The 20,291-nt window shown below is 41.6% G+C and overlaps 1 protein-coding gene across 2 annotated transcripts in view; it reads left to right on the forward strand.

Moving 5' to 3' along the window:
* Positions 1–20,291, forward strand: part of SLC4A4 (solute carrier family 4 member 4) — a 398,910-nt gene that overhangs the window by 197,914 nt on the left and 180,705 nt on the right. Inside the window, exon 6 of one of the 2 annotated variants that reach the window (XM_020988496.2) lies at positions 1,948–2,127. In XM_020988496.2, coding sequence (XP_020844155.1) covers positions 1,948–2,127 — 180 coding nt within the window. The remainder of the gene's footprint in view (positions 1–1,947; positions 2,128–20,291) is intronic. The other variant, XM_020988499.2, reaches the window with a different exon arrangement.

The raw sequence follows: 20,291 nt of genomic DNA on the forward strand, positions 1-20,291 counted from the left end.
CAGGATGAGAGAGTGATTGAGCATCCAATGCTAAAAGACAGGGCAGGAACAGTAAGGACTGAAAAAAGTCCACAAGTCATAGCAAATAAGGGATCATTGGAAACTTTGGGGAGAACAGTTTTCAGTAAGTGAGGTTGGAAGCCAGACTGAAGAGGGTTTAGAAAAGAATGAGAGGAGAGGAAATGAATGAAATGAGTTTAGACAGCTTCTTCCAGGAGTTTGGAGGAGGAAGGAATGAGAGATATAAGACAATAGCTTGCAGGGATTTTTAAAGATGAAGGAATGTTTGTTGGCAGCAGGGAAGGACTGAGTAGATAGGGAGAGACTGAAGATTAGAGAAAGAATGGGGATGGTGGTGCAATCTGCTGGAGAAGGGGGAAAGGGTAGATTCAAGGGGTCAGCCTTGGCAAGGAGAAAATCCATCAAAGCCTGAGATAAAGGAAGGATTGGGAGGTGATTTTAAAGGATTATGAGAAGGAGATAAGGGAAATGGGGGAGTTCATGGCAAATAGCTTCCATTTTCACAGTAAATGATGAAGTTAGATCTAACTGTGAAGGTTAGGGGATAGGATAGTGTGGCAGGTTTCAGGAGAGAAGAAAAGATTTGGAATGGCTGCTCTAGGGAGTGGGGAAGAGAATCGATTAAGGAGGAGTAAAAGAATTACTAATGGTTTGGGACATAGTGAAGTTGAGATGTCTTTGTGACATTCATTTTGAAATATCTAATAGCCATTCCATGATTCAAGATTGGAACTCGGGAGAGGGACTAGGGCTGGATAGAGATATGGGAGCCATCTGCCTAGAAAAGTTAATTAAACTTATGAAAGCTGATGAGATCACCAAGGGAGAGGGGACCATAACAAAGCCTAGGGTTAAACTCCGAAGTTATGGGGAATGGCACCGATTTTTCTAGTGCCTTCCTAAGGTTACATTGTATCTGCTTTGTTGCACCTTGTATATTCTTAATATATGTGTGACTTATCTCCCCTCCCAGGATATATGCTCCTTGAATCAAAGACTTCTTTGTTTCCCCCCTCGTATTTCTGTGCTCAGCATAGCACATGGCACACACGTGGCGCTTGATCAAGGCTCCTTGAGAAATTGATTGTTTCAGCAAAGGGGACGGAGGAATGGTCGGAGAGTTAGGAATCGAAGCAGAGAGAACAGTTTCACAAACTGGAGAGGAGAGTGTCTAGGAGGAGAAAGTGGTCAACAGAGACAAATACCATGGAGAAGGCAAAGAAGGATGAAGACTGAGAAAAGATCATTAGATCTAGAAATTAAGAGATCACTGGTAACTTTGGAGAGAGCAGTTTCAGTTGAATGAGTAGTCTAGAAGCCAGCTTGCAGAGGGTTTGGAAGACAGTGTAAAGATAATTAGAGGCAATGATTATAGACACCTTTTCCTACAAATCTGGCTGAGAAAGGGAAGAGAGATAGAGGATGGTAACTAGTAGGGATGGTGGAGTATAGTAAGGGAAGAATGGAATTGGTAGAAAGGGAGATAATTGAAGATGAGAGAGAGAAAGAGGATAAAGAGGGGGGCAATCACTCACTATAACAGAAGAAAGGGGACAGGTCCTTGGTTGGTCTTGGCAAGGAGAAGGGCCACCTCATTATCAGAGTCTGGAGTAAAGGAGGAGAGAAAGGGGGATGGTGTCCAGGGATTATGATATGCTAAGAAGGCAAGAAGAGGAGCTTGTATTAAAGAGCCTCTATTTTCTCAGAGTAGTGTGAGACAAGCTCTTTAGCTGAGATTCAGGGGAGACATAGGAGGTTTGAAGAGAGAAGAGAAGGTTTTGTAATGGACGCTGTAGGAATTGGGATAGATATCCAATTAGGAAGGAGTAAACGGGTTGCCTTAATGGAATGAGGATCTAATTGAGATTCAATAGTATAAATGTAATTTATTTTTCTGACAAATTTCATTTTTTCTTCTTGTAACAGAGATGATTGTTGATAATCAGATTGAGACAGGCCTGTTGAAGGCTGACTTGAAGGACAAGGTGACCTACACCCTGCTCCGGAAGCATCGGCATCAGACTAAGAAATCCAATCTCCGATCTCTGGCTGACATCGGGAAGACCGTCTCCAGTGCAAGTAGGATGTTTTCCAACCCTGATAATGGTAATGCAGGGGCCAGTAGCTTTTTCTTTTACAACTTTTCTCATTCATTTCTGCTCCATCTCCTTCTGTCTTTTCTTCCTCTTTCTTTGAATCTGTACCTTTCTCTCTCTTTCATGGACATCTTATAAGGAAGCTGCCCCTTGCCCCTTGCCCCTTCAAATTTGCAGTCACTCTGGAAATATTTCAACTCTGGCTACTGCAGACTGCATGCACTACAATGATTACTTGTGGCAGCCTTATGTTTCCCTTGGTTGGAAGGGTAGGATTGGCAGCAATAGCCCACTGGTGGAACATGTGAATAATTCAGATGACTGGTTCAATTTGGAGGTGGCAGAGTATGAACAGAAATGTGCTTCAAATATGTTCTATAGCACGCTGGACCTGAAGTCAGGAAGACCTGAGTTCAAATCCAGCCTTAGAAACTTATCATCTGTGTGACCCTGGACAAGTCACTTAGTGTCTGTCTACCTTGATTTTCTCATCTGTAAAATGGGGGTAATAATAGCACCTACCTCCTAGGGTTGTGGTGAGGATCAAATGAGATAATATTCATAAAGATCACTGTGAACCTTAAAATGCTGGCTATGAAAATACTAATTATTATTATTATTATGGTGGTTTGGCAAAATTAAGAGTTCTTAGACGTATTTGTGCTAAAAACTGGATTGATGATTCTTAGAAAACAAAGAAGATGATATGATAGAATGACTAGATTAGAAGGGACCAAAGGGGCCATCTGCTCTGCCCTATATGTGAACAATAGTCTCCTGTTGACAAGGCATCCCTGACAAGTTGTCCTTTTGGAGCCTTTGCTTGAAACCATCCCAGGAGAGGGTGGCTGCCTCCCAACACAGCCCATGTCACTTCTGTGCACTTTTCTCCTGGTATCAGGCCAAAACCTGCCCCTTTTCCATTTTTTACTTCTTGTTTCTCATTCTGTCCCTTGGGGCCAACTAGAGCGAGATTCCGCATTAGGTCTCCACATGCTCGAAAGCCTCTATCATATTGCTCCAAATGCTTCTGTTCTCCAGACTAAATGTCCCTCATTCCTTCAGCCCTGTTCCTTATATAGAGTGACGTCAAGACCTCTCCACTCCTGATTGCCCTTCTCTGGGTGTTCTCCAGCTTAGCAGTAGTCTCCTTAAAATTCCGTGCCCCAAACTGAATGATGTACTCTGATCAGAGTAGAGTAAGTGGTACTCTTGTTTACTAGGGCCATAGATGTGTGTGTGTGTGTGTGTGTGTGCATACATACAAATACGTGCACACATATTATATATATGTGTATATATATATATATATATATATATATATATATATATATACACACACACACACATATATAATGTGGTGTCCCAAAAGTCTTAGTGCAGTTTAAAGCCATCTGCACTAAGACTTTGGAGATACCTGTACCATGCCTTTATTATTTCATACAATGATCTTATCACCCCCCCCCCATTGCTTTATTACCTTGTTGATTCATCTTGGACTTAAAGTCAATTAAAAATCTGTAGATTTCTTCTTATATCTGTTGGCATTGGCCAGGAGAAGTTGCCAAGCTGATATTTTTAGACCCAAGTATGAAATTTTGCATCATCCCTGTTCACATTTTATCATATTAGATTCATACCTAGTGTTGCTCAATATATCAATTATCCATCATTGAATCGTGTCCTCTACACAGGGATATGTGCCTTTAACCACATTACTAGCACAAGTGTTCACTGGCACAGGGCTAAAACAGATCCCTCTGGCTCTCTCCTATAGACCTCATTACAATTTGACATTAGACTATGAATTACCACTCTTTAGGTTCAATTATTCATCTTGATCAAATTTAACTAAATTTTTCATCTCGATCCTTTCCCCAATCTACCGGTCAAATAATCCTGTCATAAAACAGATTATTTGTTAACACCACTTCCTTTCACTAACCATGTTGTTCAGTTGTGACCAACTCCTTCATGACCCCATTTGGGGGTTTCTTGGCAGAGATACTGGAGGGGTTTGCCATTTCCTTCTCCAGCTCATTTTACAGATGAGGAAACTGAGGCAAACAGGGTAAAGTGACTTGACCAGGGCCACACAGTTAGTTAGTGTCTGAGGCTGGATTTGAACTCACAAAAATGAGTCCGGCTGACCCCAGGTCTGGCCACCTAGCTGGCCATACAGTCACTAACCACCCCTTTGCCATTACCATTCAAATGACTTTTGTTAGTAGGTCTTCAATTGATCTTCCCCCCTACCCCTGCAAGGGGTTCCTTTTAAAAGTGGGTCTGCTTTTATAGAGTGCTATAAAAATAGTCGAGTGTGGGTGGTATCAGGGTAGAATTTTGTTTAGTTCAGATTTGGAAAAGAGATAAGGGAGGTATTAGAGCCTGTTTATGCCCCCCATAGGCAAAAAAACCAAACCAAAAGCAACCAAACTAAAACAAGGAATTTGCCCTTTTTTTTTTTTACCATATACATTGGCCATAATGTTTTTGTGGTATCATCTCTTGTTCAAATATACTATATAATGGATAAGAGCTGAGAAAGAAAAAAAAATACTATTCCAGTATTTATAGAAAATTAACGTTATGGTGGATGTGTCCTGAGCTAGTGCAGCTTGGACAGGGCAGGAGACGGGGTAGAGGAGACTCATCTTAAGTATAAGAGAAATGGGCACGTGAATGAGAAGCCGATGTCATGGTGTTCAGGTGCATTGGCAAAGTGACATAAAAGATGAAGCTGTGAAAAGGCTGGATTAATGCATTGAAATAAAAAACAAATCCCAACTTATCCAACCATTCATTCCATTTCTGAGAAATTGGGTCTCCTGGCTTTCTGTTAAGAGAAGTGGTTCTTGGGGCAGCTAGATGGCACAGTGGATAGAGCACTGGCTCTGAATTCAGGAAGACCTGAGTTCAAATCTGACTGCAGACCTTGACACTTACTAGCTGTGTGACCCTGACCAAGTCACTTCACCCCATTGCTTTGCCAAAAACAAACAAACAAACAAAAGAATTGGTTCTTGTGCAACTCACCCAATGGTTGGCTGGAAGAGAAGGCACAGAGTGAGACATGGTCCTGGACTATGCCTTACCATCATTAGCTGAGTCTCTTAATATGGTTTTAGGTGTAGAATCTGATGAAATGCTCATTTTTATCAGTCAGTCCATCAGCATTTAGTAAGATCCCCTTGTATGCTAAGCTCTGGTGATATGATGGAGGACAAAAGACAAACCCTACTTTCAAGGAGCTCACACAATCCTTTGGAAACTGTAGGGTAATCTAGTGGTTAGAACAGCGGATGTGTGCAGTGTCATAGATGGCAGATGTACAGAAAAGATAGGACATTGGCATCAAAGTCACTAAGGTCATTGGATCCATCTTTTTCATATCAGCTCTTACACATGCCCTTTGAAGAGGCAGCTAGGCAGTTCAGTGGATAGAATACTGGGTCTGGAGTCAGAAAGACCTGAATTCAAATCCAGCCCAAGACACTTTCTTACTAGCTGTGTGACCCAGGGCAAGTCACTTTCCCTCTCTCTGACTCAGTTTCCTCAACTGTAAAATGGGGATAATCATGACACCTATCTCTCAGGGTTGTTGTGAGGACTGACTGAGATAATATTTGTAAAGTCTTTAGCCCAGTAACTGTCACTTAATAAATGCAGATTTCCTTTTTCTTCCTTCTCATTTAACGCAACATTCTACGGTTTGGGGGTGCTTTCTTGGGGTCAAGGAGCTGAGAGCAGGGAGAAGGGCCAAAGAATTAAGAATGCAGCAATAATGCTGCCTTCACAGGCAATGGTTTGGCAGAGAAATCTGGGAGGTTAGCCACCAATTTGAACCACATCTTCCGAAAATGTCTGTAAGAAAAAAAAAAAGAAAATGTCTGTAAGAGTTTAGCCATGAAGTCCTCGTGTTTGTAAGTACAAGCCTGGAGTATTTGGACACCAAATGCTGCCAGTAAAAGGGAGGCCTGTCGGCCTTTTATCTTCTCTCCAGATCTTGCTACTTCAGAGGAAAGTTTCAAATGTCTTCGTCATTCACCTTTTCGGTTGTGGAACGTGTGTGTGCTGGGCAGAGCACAGAGGCAAGGCCTGTTCCTTCTTGGCACTCCAGATGATCGGGATCTGATTAGGCCCTACCTGGTGATGTTATTATTGGCCTCCACGTTACTCAGTTCCTTTTCAGTATCCGTGGGGCAGGTTTAGCTCGGTGAGCTCCTCCAGCAGTGAATTCCACCGGCCTCTACAGTACATGAAAGTTGAAAGCTTTGTTTCCCAAATTTCCTTTTTCTTTGCTCTGTTGAACTCTCAGGCTTATGCTATTTACCTCAATATCACAGGAATGAGGTTCTTGACATAGTTATTAAGTAACAAAATAGTTTCAAAGTGATTTTCAAATGTGGAATACTCTAATCTAGAAATACTGTTATGAGTGGAAGGAATGCGATTTCCCTGTTTCTTGCTCTAAAACAATTTACCCTCTGCAGGCTTACATTTAGGGGCAAGATTTCTCCCATCTTCAGGGAAACACGTAATGAGTTTGGGACAGCTGGCTTTCAATCCTCTCATCAAAAAAATCAGTGCTAATAACACATTAAGCCGTAGCATCTGTACTTGTTAAGAAAGTATTGCACAAATGTCACGATTATTATTTTTGCTACTCATACTACTGAGCAAAAACACGGAATGTTGACATTTCAGATAGGGGAGTTCTTTGTCCTTCACGCCTACAAACTCAAAGTGATTTTTCTAGGAAAAGACTAACCATCCTTTGGGAACATCAGCATGAGCCTGGTTTCAAGATAACTGAGGGTTTACAAAGAGAACCACGTAACAAGTTCCAGTGGGTAGTGTTCAGGTGAGAACTGGGCCATCTTCCAGGACTGTATACTAGATTAAATTGCTACTGATCTGTCGTATCAATGGATTTCCGTTGGACATTTCGGCCAGGTACTAAATCTCAGTTAAATGTCTCCTATTTTTTAATCAAGCCATTGATAGAGTTTTAATGTTATAGAAAGAGGTTAATGAAGGAGGTTTCTAACCTCCTTTGGAGTCAGATTGCAGCCTTACTGATTTCTTACTTCTGGCCTGATAAATGTTGGCCTCAGCCCTATCTTGTATTCTATTCAAGTGGATTGTGGGGGATCAGCTTTTAACCCTAGGAATATACTTTGGCCATAGTTTGAAAAACAAAGGAGTTTAGTTTATTTCTCATCAGGGAAGCTAATAAAGAATTTGAATGAAGAGCCCCATGAGGAAGTGTACTGATTCTAGAGAAACTTTGTATTATAAACTGGTCTGCTTTTTTAAAAAAAGTAAATGAAGATGTTTCATGCTTTATAAATTTGGGCCTTTGGTCCATCTCTCTTTCCATGGGGGTTGGCCAAAGGGAAGAGGTAGGGACTAATTCTAATAGTGTCTTCCACTGAGATTTAAAAAAAAAAAAAGAATTGCCTCTTCCCATCTATCTTGCAACTCTTATGACCTAAGCGAATCTCTACCATGTGAAGTTTTACATTGAGCCAGTGTGCATGTCCCCCTTAACCTCACCTTCTACCCTTCTCCCTTTCTTCCACTTGGATCTTCTGGATTCTCTTTCATAGCACAGTAAAAAAAAAATGCTGGATTCAGACTCCAGGGACCTGGGTTCAAGTCCCACCTTTACAGCTTATTACCTCTGCTACTGGGTCTCAGATTCCTTCTGCATTAAATGAGCAAGTGGCATCAGAAGGCCCCTCTGAGCTCTCTGTCTGTGAGTCTGTGGCCCCAGAAGCGCAGTTGGTGACACTGGGGATACAGAAATGTAATTCCGTTTATAATCTCCAGGTCTATGAGATATTTGTAATCCCCATCCTACTTTACAATCTGTGGGCGGGGGGAAGGGGCAGAAGAGTAGGGAAATAGTAGAAAACATGTTTGTTTTGGAATCACAAGCCCTGGCCTTGAACCTGAGCTCTACCAATGACTACCTGTTTCCTCAGGCAAGACGCTCAATGTTCTCATCAACAAAAAAGAAGAGGTTGAATTACATGACTTTTTAGGTCCCCTCTTGATTCTACATCCTAGATCCTATTTTGTCTCGTTTGTATGCTGTAGTTGCAAAAATAAAAAACCATCCAGAAGAAAGACGTTCAAGCAAGAAAGAGGTTATTTTGCAGTTTGTTTCTGTAGCTTTTCCGTTGGGGAGGGGGATGGAGCGGGGATTAGATGTACGGGCATGGAGGACTCCCATTGTGGAAATGACCTCCACCAACACACACTAATGACTCCTCCAAAATTTACACTCTTGGAGACATGGCTGGAGACACTGAGAGCCTGAGCGATTTGTCTCTGGTCCCTATGTAGAGTAACAAACATAAATGGATTAATTGTCCCCTTCTCATCAGAGGGTTTCAACGTGGCTTCTTGGGCTTTCTGGCTCATCCTTCCTGAATGTCCCCTCTTCCTACTCTTCTCCACTCTCTGCCATCATGCAGTTCCTCAGTTTTCTAAGGCATTTCAGGTTAGAGCCAGCTGTCCTGGAGAATGGCACAGCCAATGAATTAAAGCTGGATCACTCTGCCTCCCATTTCACTGAGAAGCCCCTAAGGAGCACAGCCTAGCTTCAGGGGCTAGTGGGGAGCTTTGGATGATCACAGCAGAACTGTTTGGCTGCTGAAAACAGAGGTCTCTGGCTCTGTCTTTTCATCCCCAAAGCTTCCTCTCCATTCCGCATCCTCTGGGACTCCCCTGTGCAAAGTGGAGGCTTGCAAAATTCTGCCAACTCTGCAGAGACTTGGGTGAAATTCTCCCCTTCTTGGGTGAATGCACACGTGCTGTCCTCTCTGTAGCAGGCTGAGCAGTTAGGCCTAAAGACAGAGGTGGCACAGGCGATGTTTTACTGAGTTTTTGACCTTCCGTGAGTGGCAGCAGCTCTTCTCAGAGATGTGACACTCTCTTTACAGCCTGGCTGATTCTCATGCCATTACCAACTTCTTATGATGATAGACAAATTCCTGGTTCTCTCATAGATTAAATTTGTAAGAAATAAATGAGATTAAAGTATATGAAAGTACATTGGAAAACACAAAAGGATGCTTCCATACTGGAAGCCATTATGATTTTTATTGTTTAGTCATTTTTCAGTTGCGTCTGACTCTTTGTGACCCCATTTGGGGTTTTCTTGGCAAAGATATTGGAGTGATTTGCCATTTCCTTCTCCAGCTCGTTTTGCAGATGAGGAAACTGAGGCAAACAAGGTCAAATGACTTGCCCAGGGTCACATAGCTAGTAAGTGTCTGAGACCACATTTGAACTCAGGAAGATGTCTTCCTGAGTCCAGGTCCAGTACCACTTAGTTGTTCAGCCTAATTTTTGTATACTTAATTGTATGACTGTCTTTCATGAGGAGATGCCATGTCTATGAGGAAAAGAAAATACGTGTGGAAAACGAATGGGAAAGGATGGAATGGGAGAGAGGAAAGAAAAAAGAGGAGGGAGTATGGGAGGTACCCCAGAAGATGTCATGGAGTGTTTTTCACCCTTTTTGAAGAAAAGCAGTGAAATTAGAGCTTTCCATAATTGAACAGGAACACCTCCTTCCCTCTCAGTCGAAGATCTGTTTACAGTAATGAATCAAGTGACAAAAATCAAATGTTTTTTTTTTAACTTGGTGAACCTAGTTTCATGAAAGCTGTGTTTTAAATCTAACTAGAGCTAAGAGTGCTCTGTCTGAAATATTTGTTCTGCTGTGAGGCTATCTGGTCCAAGAATCTATGGCCTAGTGCCAATTGGTGAATTATCTGTTTCAACTTACTATATCAAACTCTCGTGCCCTTCCAGAGATAATGAACTCTTCAAACAGAAAAAAAAAAGTCTTTGTTATTCCTCAGAGAGATCAGATTTATTATTCTGTATCATCATAGTTCTGTTTCAGGACAGAACTGTATCAAAAGCATCTCAGGCAGAGATGTGTCCATCCTGAAAGATCACTCCCCCCTCAAATATTTAGACAGCCTTCTTTAATGTCTCATAATTTTGTAAATAGGAATTTTCTCTTATGCCGCATTCTATAAACTCTGATTCATATTTTTGGAAAAGAAAATATTTTACCCTAGTACCTAACAGTATTGAATAGATGCTCAAATATTCACAATAATAGAACTGTGGAATATTTCTACAGCTTTTATCTTAGGAAAAAAACACATTTTCTTACTCTTATTTTCTTACCCTTACTTTTATTGTTCAGTCAATTTTCAGTTGCATCTGACTCTTTGTGACCCCATTTGGGGTTTTCTTGGCAAAGATACTGGAGTGGTTTGCCATTTCCTTCTCCAGCTCATTTTACAGATGGGGAGATTGAGGCAAACAGGGTTAAAGAAGAAAAAGCCAAGGCTGTAAGCAGATCACAGATTTAGAGCTAGAAGGGACCTTTAAAGTCATTGGGTCCAAGCCCCTCATTTTACTGATGAAGAAACTGAGACTCAAAGGGATTAGATAAGTTGCTCAGGTTCTCATAGCCAGTAAGCAGATGAGGTGGGATTCAAGCTCAGGTTTTCCTCACTCCATGTCCAGAGCTTTCTATCTACTATACCACCTCGTTGCTTCAGTATCCGTTTCTCTGATTGGAGGAAAGATTCACCCTTTGTAGAGCAGGCATATTTAAGCAAAGCAGGTAGGTGGTGCAGTAGATAGAGCACCGGATCAGGAAGATTCGTCTTTGTGAGTTCAAATCTGGCTTCTATGTGACCCTGGGCAAATCAATTAACCCTGATTGCCTCAGTTTCCTCATGTGTAAAATGAGTGGAGAAGGAAATGGCAAACCACTCCAGTATCTTTGCCAAGAAAACCCCAAATGGAATCACAAAGAGTTGGACAAGACTGAACAAATATTTGAACAGATTGACACAGGAAGGTAACATAAATCACTAGAAAAAAAACCCCATACCACCATTTTTTACATCTGTTTTGGAACCAAAAGGTGTAATTCAATTACTCTCATCAGTCATGAAAAAAATAAACTAAGCCTTTCTTGCCGATAACTAAGTACAAGAAAGGAAGGGGGATTTTAAAAAAGAGTTTTAAGAGGCAGCCTGGCAGATGTATTGAGAGAGGGAGTCTGGTATAGGGGGGAAAAAAGCAATGGCATTGGAGTCAGAGGTTTTGGCTTCAGATCCCACCTCCACCCCCTGGATATTTGACTTGGACAAGTCATTCAATTTCTCTCTGCCTTCATTTTCTCATATATAAAATTAGGGACCATATAATTGTAGCATATAATTTCTAAGGCTCATTATGCCTCTAAACATATAGTCTCCAAATTGTCTAGCTAGTCTTTCAAACATAAAAAGGTACCAAGAAAGTATTTTTTCTGAAGGCAATTGTGAAGGCCAATTATCTAAATATCTGAATATAATTGTAGTAACTTTGATCTTCCCTTTGGGAAAATGCTCTTCAAAATTTAAACTTACAACCAAACTTGGAAACAAATGAGTAAGAAATGTTTTGCCACCGATTCAATGAGTTTGTTTTAGAGGAGAACAAAGTCTAATAATTCAAAATTCGAACCTTGCTTTGCCATAGTAATTAATCAAAGGGAAGAGGCTCCAAATTTGTGTTAAGTGCCTTTCCAGATCATTTCAATCTTCACCTCGAAAAGGTAGTTGCAGGGTCTCGGTGGGCACTCTCATTTTCATTCATGCCAATGGAGCCAGATATTCTGCTGGCAGGTGCCAGCCTCTGTGGCAAATTCCCATTAACGGGGAAGCTTTGATAACAATCAAGGAGGCTCAAGATCAAAGGGAGGGATAAGATGGGTTCACCACTCACTAGGTTACCAGCGCAGTGGCGTGTCTAAGGGGTTGTAAGAGGGAGGCATTAGGTAGGATCGTCAATTACTGTCATTGAACCAGACAGCTAGTTCTCTTGTCTATTTTTTGAACAATGGTCCCAGTGACCCAATCTATTTAGATTACAAAACACTAATTAAAATGGTCTGTCAAGGTTAGTTGCTAAAGAAAATTAGGGTTCTGCCTACAATCGCCTTGCATTAAGACCGTCTGATTCATAATGAAGAATGGCACATTTGTAGTGACCCAGAATTGCAGCAGTCTTAAGCTACCTGCTTCTATTTTCACAAAGCCAAGCCAGGGGTCTTTGCAGGGCAGCCATCTGTCAAATGAAATTAGAGGTTCGACTTTGTCAGCATTGTGTCATGTCTCTCTCTTGACAAAACAATTTTTGGAAGATTTGAGCCTTGTTCATGGGCTTGGTGCTATGAAAACCTGCAAAGAAATTCAACTGTAGGAAATAATTAAGAATTCAGATTAGGCAATACATTTGCTTCGAACAGGTACTGGCACAGATGACCTGCTCCTAAAGTATTGATTTTATTTACTGCTTTGTAACACAGAAAGATAGTTGAAAAACAGTGTTTCCAGTTTTGAAAAGGGTAGGGCATCCACATTTGTCCCTACTCCAAATGCAGATGGCTCTGAGATTTCTTTGATCCTAAAGTTCCCTTCAACAGTGTAGATCTGGGGGCAGCTAGGTGGCGCAGTGGATACAGCATGGGCCCTGGAGTCAGGAGGACCTGAGTTCAAATCCGGCCTCAGACACTAGCTGTGTGACCCTGGGCAAGTCACTTAACCCCGATTGTCTCACCAAAAAAAACCAAAAACAAAATGCAGATTTCAACTTATCCACATTTGCCCACCCTGTGTGTGACTCGGGGCCATAAAGCACATTAGCTTGCCCTGGGGGGATTCACTGCACACATTATAAGTCACTCACCCATAGTAGTTGAACCTGTGGTGACCCCAGTAAAACAGCCCATGAAATACAGGAAATGCAAATTTGTCCATTAAAAAACATTAATTAATAAATGGTTCAAGGTGCAAAACGGTCTCTTGAATCAACTATGGCCTCATGAAAAGCTGTTTTCTCAATACTCTGAGCACCATATGTTAAATGTAGAATTTTTTAATCCTTTAACAATGACATTTTTTGCTAAATAGGAATCAGTACATAAGGACCGATTGCTGTCTGTACTGACCGTCTGGTCACTGCAGACCATCACATTCCATGAGGCGATGCTGTGATTTCCTGTTGAGGGCAGAATGTGATATTTCAAAAAGATGGCAAAATAGCATATATTCAGAAGTACTCTGGAGCCAACTGGTATAGTCTCTGGATAGCTGATTGTTAAATTTTCAACATGAACATCTACGCCTCAGAAATCAGCAAAGGCTACAAACCAGGGCATGATTTATCATTTTGTTGGTTGTCTAGACTTGAGAAAGCAATGGAAAAGTGTGATAATGCAGATTAAGCTTAGTGTGTCATGTGAACATACTCTCTCCCCCGCCCCCCACAGCTGGTTGTTAAACATTGATTAGCACACCTCTGCTTACACATCACTTGAAGATGTCTTTCAGGATGCCTTGGCTAGGGCTAACAACCTCCTGGGAGGCTAGTGATTGTATTTAAGCTGGAGACTATGCTGTGCATTCATCCCTCATAGTGATGACTTCAGAGAAAAGAGTGGGTCATCCCATAGTCACATTACATTTGTATTTTGTATAAATCTGTCTCCTCTCTAATGTATTTTTATAACTGGAGGGTTGAGGAGCAAGAATCAGTCAAAAACTGTGGTTGTCAAGAGCAGACATTTGTGAGTATGTGAGAATGATGCTCCACGGTCACCATTTGTCACCCGGGGGCCCACAGCAGATAAAAGCTATTGGAATCAAACCATTGGAAATCTACTTTCAGTCAGTTGGTCGACAAGCATTTATTTAGCGCCTGTTGTATGCCTGGCACTGCACAAAATTTGCTTTTCTTCCCTTTGTGCTTTTTGCAAATGTGTAATATCAGTGTGTGTGTGTGTGTGTGTGTGTGTGTGTGTGTATGTATATACACAGTGCAGATTTATCCAGTCTTAATGACACCTCTTGGAGGTGTGCTACCATTGAAAGAAAGCACTGGATCTGGAGCCAAAGGGACCTGGATTCAAATCCCACCTCTGGCAAATACGACTTTTGTGACCTTGGATGTCACTGGACTTCTGTGGACCTCAGTTTTCTCTTCTATAAAATGATGGAGTTGGACTGGTTGACTTCTGAGATTTATTTCAGCCCTAGAGCTTTGATCTTCTCTTCTCATGGACACAATTCCTCTTTGGTCTGGTGGGATTGCATGCATTGGGACTAGGGCAGCTGTGTTCGACTTTGGATGTATCCAGATGTCCTGAGAGCTGTCCTAAATTGTTCTGTCCTGTGTGTGGTTGGAGGGTTGAGGGGAAAAGTATCGATGTCAATGTTTGTCATTGTTCTCTTTTAACATGCTTGTGCAGTTTCCTTTAGTGTTATTTTTTCTTCTTAACTTAATGCTCCCATGCTCCTACTTGCTGTGGCTGCTCATGTCCTCCTCCTCCACCTCCTCCTCCTGCTGTCTTCTGCTTCTGATCCTAAAGCCCGCAGCCCGCTTGAGAACTCAGTGCCCTGTCTAGCCACCTGCACATTGGACGATGAATCTCGAGTGTGGTGCAGTCCCAGCGTGGGATGGCTGAGTAAGTCAATGAGTGGGATGGGACAAAAGAGTGGTGGTGGGTGGAGGGCAGGGAGGACTGGGACATAGGTGCTGTCCAGAGTGAAGGAAAACATGAAAAGTAACACTTAAAAGATAGATTCCTAAACAGAGATTTGAGGCGTCATCGCCTTGCTCCAGAGAAAAGCACCGGTACTATGTCTTGCATGCGGATACAGCTCCCCCTGGTTAGAGGGAGATAAGTCTCCAATCACGCAAGCAAAAAGCATTTATAAAGCACCCAGTGTGTGCCAGGCATTGTGCTAGGGCGCTAGTACTACAAGAACAGAAATGAAACAGCCTTTGCCCTCAGGGAGCTTGCATTCTATCAGATGAAAGAAACTACACAAAAGCAAAATAAATACAAAGTAACTTTGAGGGAGACACTGGCCAATCGCCACATGGCCATCCGCGGGTAGCCAGGTCAAGTTCAGAGCCATGCCACTCTTGCCCTATCTCTTCCACCTTACTTTTCACTACTCCTCAATGTGAATTCCTGCCCCAGATATGATACTACCATTGTAATCCTTCTAGGGATGTCATTTCCTTTTCCCCTTCCTCTCCGTGATCTTCACATCCTTTAGAGCCCAGCTCATGTTCTCTTTTTCCCATGAAGCCTTTCCCTGATACTCAAAGGCACATATTCTGAATTCCTATAACCCCTACAGAGTTTAGCAAACAACCCCCCCTCCCTTGTGTTGTCCTCTGTAGTTTCCTATATTGATGTCTGCCCTCCAGCTCTTGGGAAGGCAGAGACCGAGTCCTGTACATTTCTTAGTACATTTCACAGTGCTTTGCGGCATACAGAGAGAACGTCCTCAATAATGTCTTCTTGGTTGGTTGCAGCATAGCCCTCATTTCACATAAACCAGTGGGTCCATATGCTTTGCCTGTGGCCACTATCCAAGCTCCTCAGAGCTCAGGAGTGTATATTTCTAAAGAGGAAAATCCTGAAAGGGAAAATATTTAAGTTGTGTAGAATTCATTATCTCCCAGCTCCAACTTGCTGTCCTAACAACCCTGAGGGCTTGCGGACCTGCGGTGTTTCTCTCTCTTCTGGGTGCACACATCGGTGGGTCCCGTTGCCTGTTCTAACGCTTGGTGATGCATATTTGTAACAGGAGACTTGTTTTCCTTGCATCTCGGGGGAGGAGGGAAGGTGGATCTTCGTCTGAAAATAAAATGAGGTTTAATTTAAAATGAAAAATAAAAGAAATGACCTGTTTCTCTTTGTACTTATTGCCAGTTGAGACCAGCTGTCATTGGCCTCTGACTTTGAACTGCAAAGAGGAAAAGGAGGGTAAAGATCTCTATCTCTCCATCCTGCCCCCAATGGTTTCCTGCAACGTCTCGATTTTACTGTGTATTGCATTTGTCTGCCTGCTTAGATTGTAAGCCCACTGGGAAGCATCATCTGTCTAATTTTGTACTTGGTTTCGTAGGCTTCAATCTGTTTAATGCTAATCACCATCATCAAAATTACTATTATATTACGGTTTCTTTTAATGGGCAGCAATGGTATTTGAGAACCACGTGATTTCTTCTTGCTTTCAGAGCACATAGTTTACACAGGAAATGGAAGGCTCTGCTCTAAAATATTTTCATTTTAAAGAATATTTTCTGTTTTCTCTGCTCTTGTATTTATGAGACAGTTACTTGCTCCTTCCAGTTTATTGCAAGCTGACAGTCTAAGTCAAGAAATATTCATTCTGGTTCTAAATTTTTTTTTCTTCTCCCAAAAAGCTTATGTGTGTGTGTGTGTGTGTGTGTGTGTGTGTGTGTGTGTGTGTGTGTGTGCGTTCGCACGTGCGTGCATGCATGTGCTGTGTTTCTTTAGGGAATTAATGAACGGGAAGAGAATGCATCAGGTAATTATCTAGGTAAATTTGAACAGGTTCTATTTTACCAAAGTCTCCACCAGGAGGAGCCTTTTCCGATGCTTTATTATTGGCTACCTATTTAAATTTTTAATTGCCCTTTGACTATTTATCAAAGAGACATGTGCTATAGTAAAGTGCTGGACTTGGGGTCAGGAAGGCCTGGGTTCGAATCCTGTACATGATCCTTATTAGCCACGAAATCATGGGCAAATCATTGAATTCCTCAGAGCCTCAGGCAAATCTCTCTTCATTTTTCTTAAGATGCCATGACCAGGGGCTCAAAACTCTCAGTTTGTAGATAGACTCTGACCTATGTTAATAAAGGGAGTTCCCATAGTGACGAAATCACAGGTCCTTGACGTACCAAAGCATGTGGTCCCCATCGCACCTTGGCTTAGCCCTGCTCTTTCTGAAGCCGTTGCTGGCATGACAGGCACCACGTTTATTTCAGAGACAGAGTTTTAGATGCTCTGTTCCTTTGTTCACTTCTTCACCAGACATGAATGTTTAAAGGTGAGTTTTTTTGATCTTGGGAAGTGATATTTTCTGGGCTTCTTGTTGGCCACTTAGAACATAGGTTCTTAGGTTTTCAACAGCCAAAAGCAACTTGAACTGTGATTTTTCTTCATTTGTTTACTTACCTACTAATTACTTTATTTATTATGCAGCATTCTCTTTTCAGGACTACCCTCCAAGTCCTGGTCTTAGCCTGGACTTCTCAAAAGGAAACTGTCCTAGGTTCAAGATACACTGTGGTTCTGGTTCTTACTCTTAAATTAGCTCGTGGGTCCCTACCAGTGCTCTGGCCCTTAATAGTCAGCCAGCAGACATTATTACATCAGAGTAAGGGATGTACTGAGTTGGCATCATAAAAATAATAACAATAAAGCATAGCCTGCATAAAGTTGGAGTATACTCTTGTAACTACACGTAGTATTGGTAGGAAGAGAAGGCAGAGGCAAGTTATTGTCATTGTTCAGTTGTTTCTGATTCTTTGTGACCCCATTTGGGGTTTTCTTGGCAAAGATACTGGAATGGTTTGCCATTTCCTTCTCTAGTTTATTTTACAGATGGAGAAACTGAGGCAAACAGGGTTAAGTGACTTACTTAGGGTCACACTACTAGTAAGTATTTGAACTCATGAAGTGAGTCTTCCTTACTCCAGCCCTGGCACTGTTTCCACTGCACCATCTAGCTACCCAGCGCAGACAAAGAGCTCACGAATAAAGAGGAAACATTTACAGAACACATGTGGCCAAGCGAACTTACAATTCTGGCACTTCTGGACCCTGATGTCCTTTTCCTTCTTGTGTATCTATCCTTATACTTCTCCCCCTCAGGGCAGTGTCTCTGCTGTGCTGGTTACTCAGCTGGTCTTACTGGGCATGTTCCTCTCTATATCTCAGTTCTCAGTACCCAAGGCTGCCTTTCTTCTCAACAACCAGGGGTCACACTCAAACCGTCCCTTGCTTTGACTCACTGGGTCTGTTCCCTGCTAGAACCAATGTGTCTTACTGGGTCCCATTGTAAGTCATTGTGGCTTATGGGAGTTGGGGAAAAAATTCCCAGCCTACCTGTCATTGTTGAGGAATGATTATCTCTCAAAAATTGAGTTCTTCCATAACTGGTTCTCTTCTATACTGGCAGAAATCGCACTTCTCAGAGTTATCTTTTACCTTGACTGACTGCCTCCCCAGAGAGTGTCTGCTTTTTAATAGGGCTACCAGGGACATGGCTTATCCTCTGCCATCCAATAGCTAAGTTACTTTCTAATTCCATCTATTTTGATCAGAGAACATCCCACATCTAATGGGAATAACAAAGTATAAACCTTTCTTTATATTTAATTCTTACCTTAATAGCTCGTTGTCTCTGCTATTTTTCCCTATCTCCTGTGATTTCATCAATTGGCCCAGAGTGGAGAGGTGGGGTGGAATTTTATCAACTAGCCTGGCACAGAGTGTCCTGATCAACCTCCCCTCCCCACTACATTTACTACAAATTTTTATTGGTATATTTTGTTTTCATATTACTCACATTTTTCAAAGTATCCCTCTCCTAGAGGACCATCTTTCATAACAAAGAATGAACAGGAAAGGAAAAAAAAATACTAGTTCAGTAGCATTAACCAACACATTGAAAAAATCTGACATTACATGCAGTGTTCCATACTCATACCCCACCCCAACTTCACCCCCTTTTCTTCAAAGAATAAGACAAAATATCTTCTCATATCTCATATCTCTGGTCATTGTATTTTTTCAGCATTTAGTTCTGATTACTTTATTGCTGTTCTTTGCATTTACATAATTATAGTCACTATGTACGTTGTTTTCCTGGTTCTGCTGACTTCACTTTGCACTAGTTCACATAAATCTCCCCACCCTTTTCTGTATTCATCATTTCTTAGTGAGCATTAGTAAGCCTTCCACACTATAACAGATTTAACCATTTCTCAGTTTATTGGCATCTACTTTGTTTCTAGATCTATGCTATAACAAAAATGCTGCTATAAATATTTCAATGTATAAAACCCTTCTTTAAAAAACAAAATGAAATGAAAAACATTACTCTTTCTGAGGCTTATGCCCAGAAGTAATATCTCTCAGTCAAAAGATACAGAAGTTTTCATCCCTTTCTTGGAATAATTCCAAATTGCTTATGAATGAGAATGAAGAATCCAGAATGACTCCCAGGTTATGAATGTGAGTGGCTGGAAAGGATGCTGGTGTTCTTAACACATATTCCTAGCCGCTTCAAAATCAAGAAATTAGGAGGATTTTATTAATACACAGTATGAGTCTCTGAGTCTTCCACTAAATATTCTCGGTATAAGATAATACAGCGTCTGTGGTGGACTGAAGTACCTGTCAACATTAGACAAACACAGAGAGAATCAAAGAAAAGGGAAGAAGAAATACATCACAGTCCTGTGGGTTGTGACCTTGGGAGAGATTTGAGAAGGGATAGGTTGGAAAAAAATTGTTATGATACTAGATTTTGAAAGCTCTGTTATGGTCACTGATGTGAATGATTCTTCCAAGTTTCTTATCTAGACATAAGGGCTGGCCTTGTGGTTTCATTAATAGAGAGAAAACTCTTGGGTGAGGAAATTTCCTTTTCCAGTTCAGGCTGGCATATTCTCTGCAACTTATTTTCTTAAAAAGGATTTTTTTTCTTAATAGAATTGCCTACAACACTGAGAGGTTAAGTGATTTTTTTTCTGGGTCACACAGTATGCTTTATTGAGGACTCAATCCCAGGTCTTCATCGCTCTACCACACTGCCTCTGTTACATGTCTTAAGACCATCATGTGATGATGGAAACTGGATGGAAGCTCTGGTGATGAGTTTTTCCCAAACCTTTGAATGGCAGACATATAGAATAGTCCCTATCCAGGCCTACACTGGCCTCCTTGGGACATCCCATCTCCCAACCCTGCGCTTTTTCATTGGCTGCCCCCCATATCTGGAATACTCTCCCTCCATCCTTCTACCTCCTGGCTTCCTTCATCACTCAGCTCAAATCCTACCTCCTGCGAAATGCCTTTCCAGGTACTTTCCATTGCTAATGCCATCTCTGAGATTATTTTTCCATTTTCCCTGCATGTATCTTGTAGGCACTTAGGTATTTCTTTGTTGCTTTTCTATTAGACTCTTTTGGCCTTTCTTTGTATTTCCTGTACTCAGTATAGTGCCTATCAAGTGTTTGCTAATTGAC

This window comes from Phascolarctos cinereus, unplaced genomic scaffold, assembly GCF_003287225.1.
Source record: "Phascolarctos cinereus isolate Bilbo 61053 unplaced genomic scaffold, phaCin_HiC Scaffold_9;HRSCAF=440, whole genome shotgun sequence".
Taxonomy (NCBI): domain Eukaryota; kingdom Metazoa; phylum Chordata; class Mammalia; order Diprotodontia; family Phascolarctidae; genus Phascolarctos; species Phascolarctos cinereus.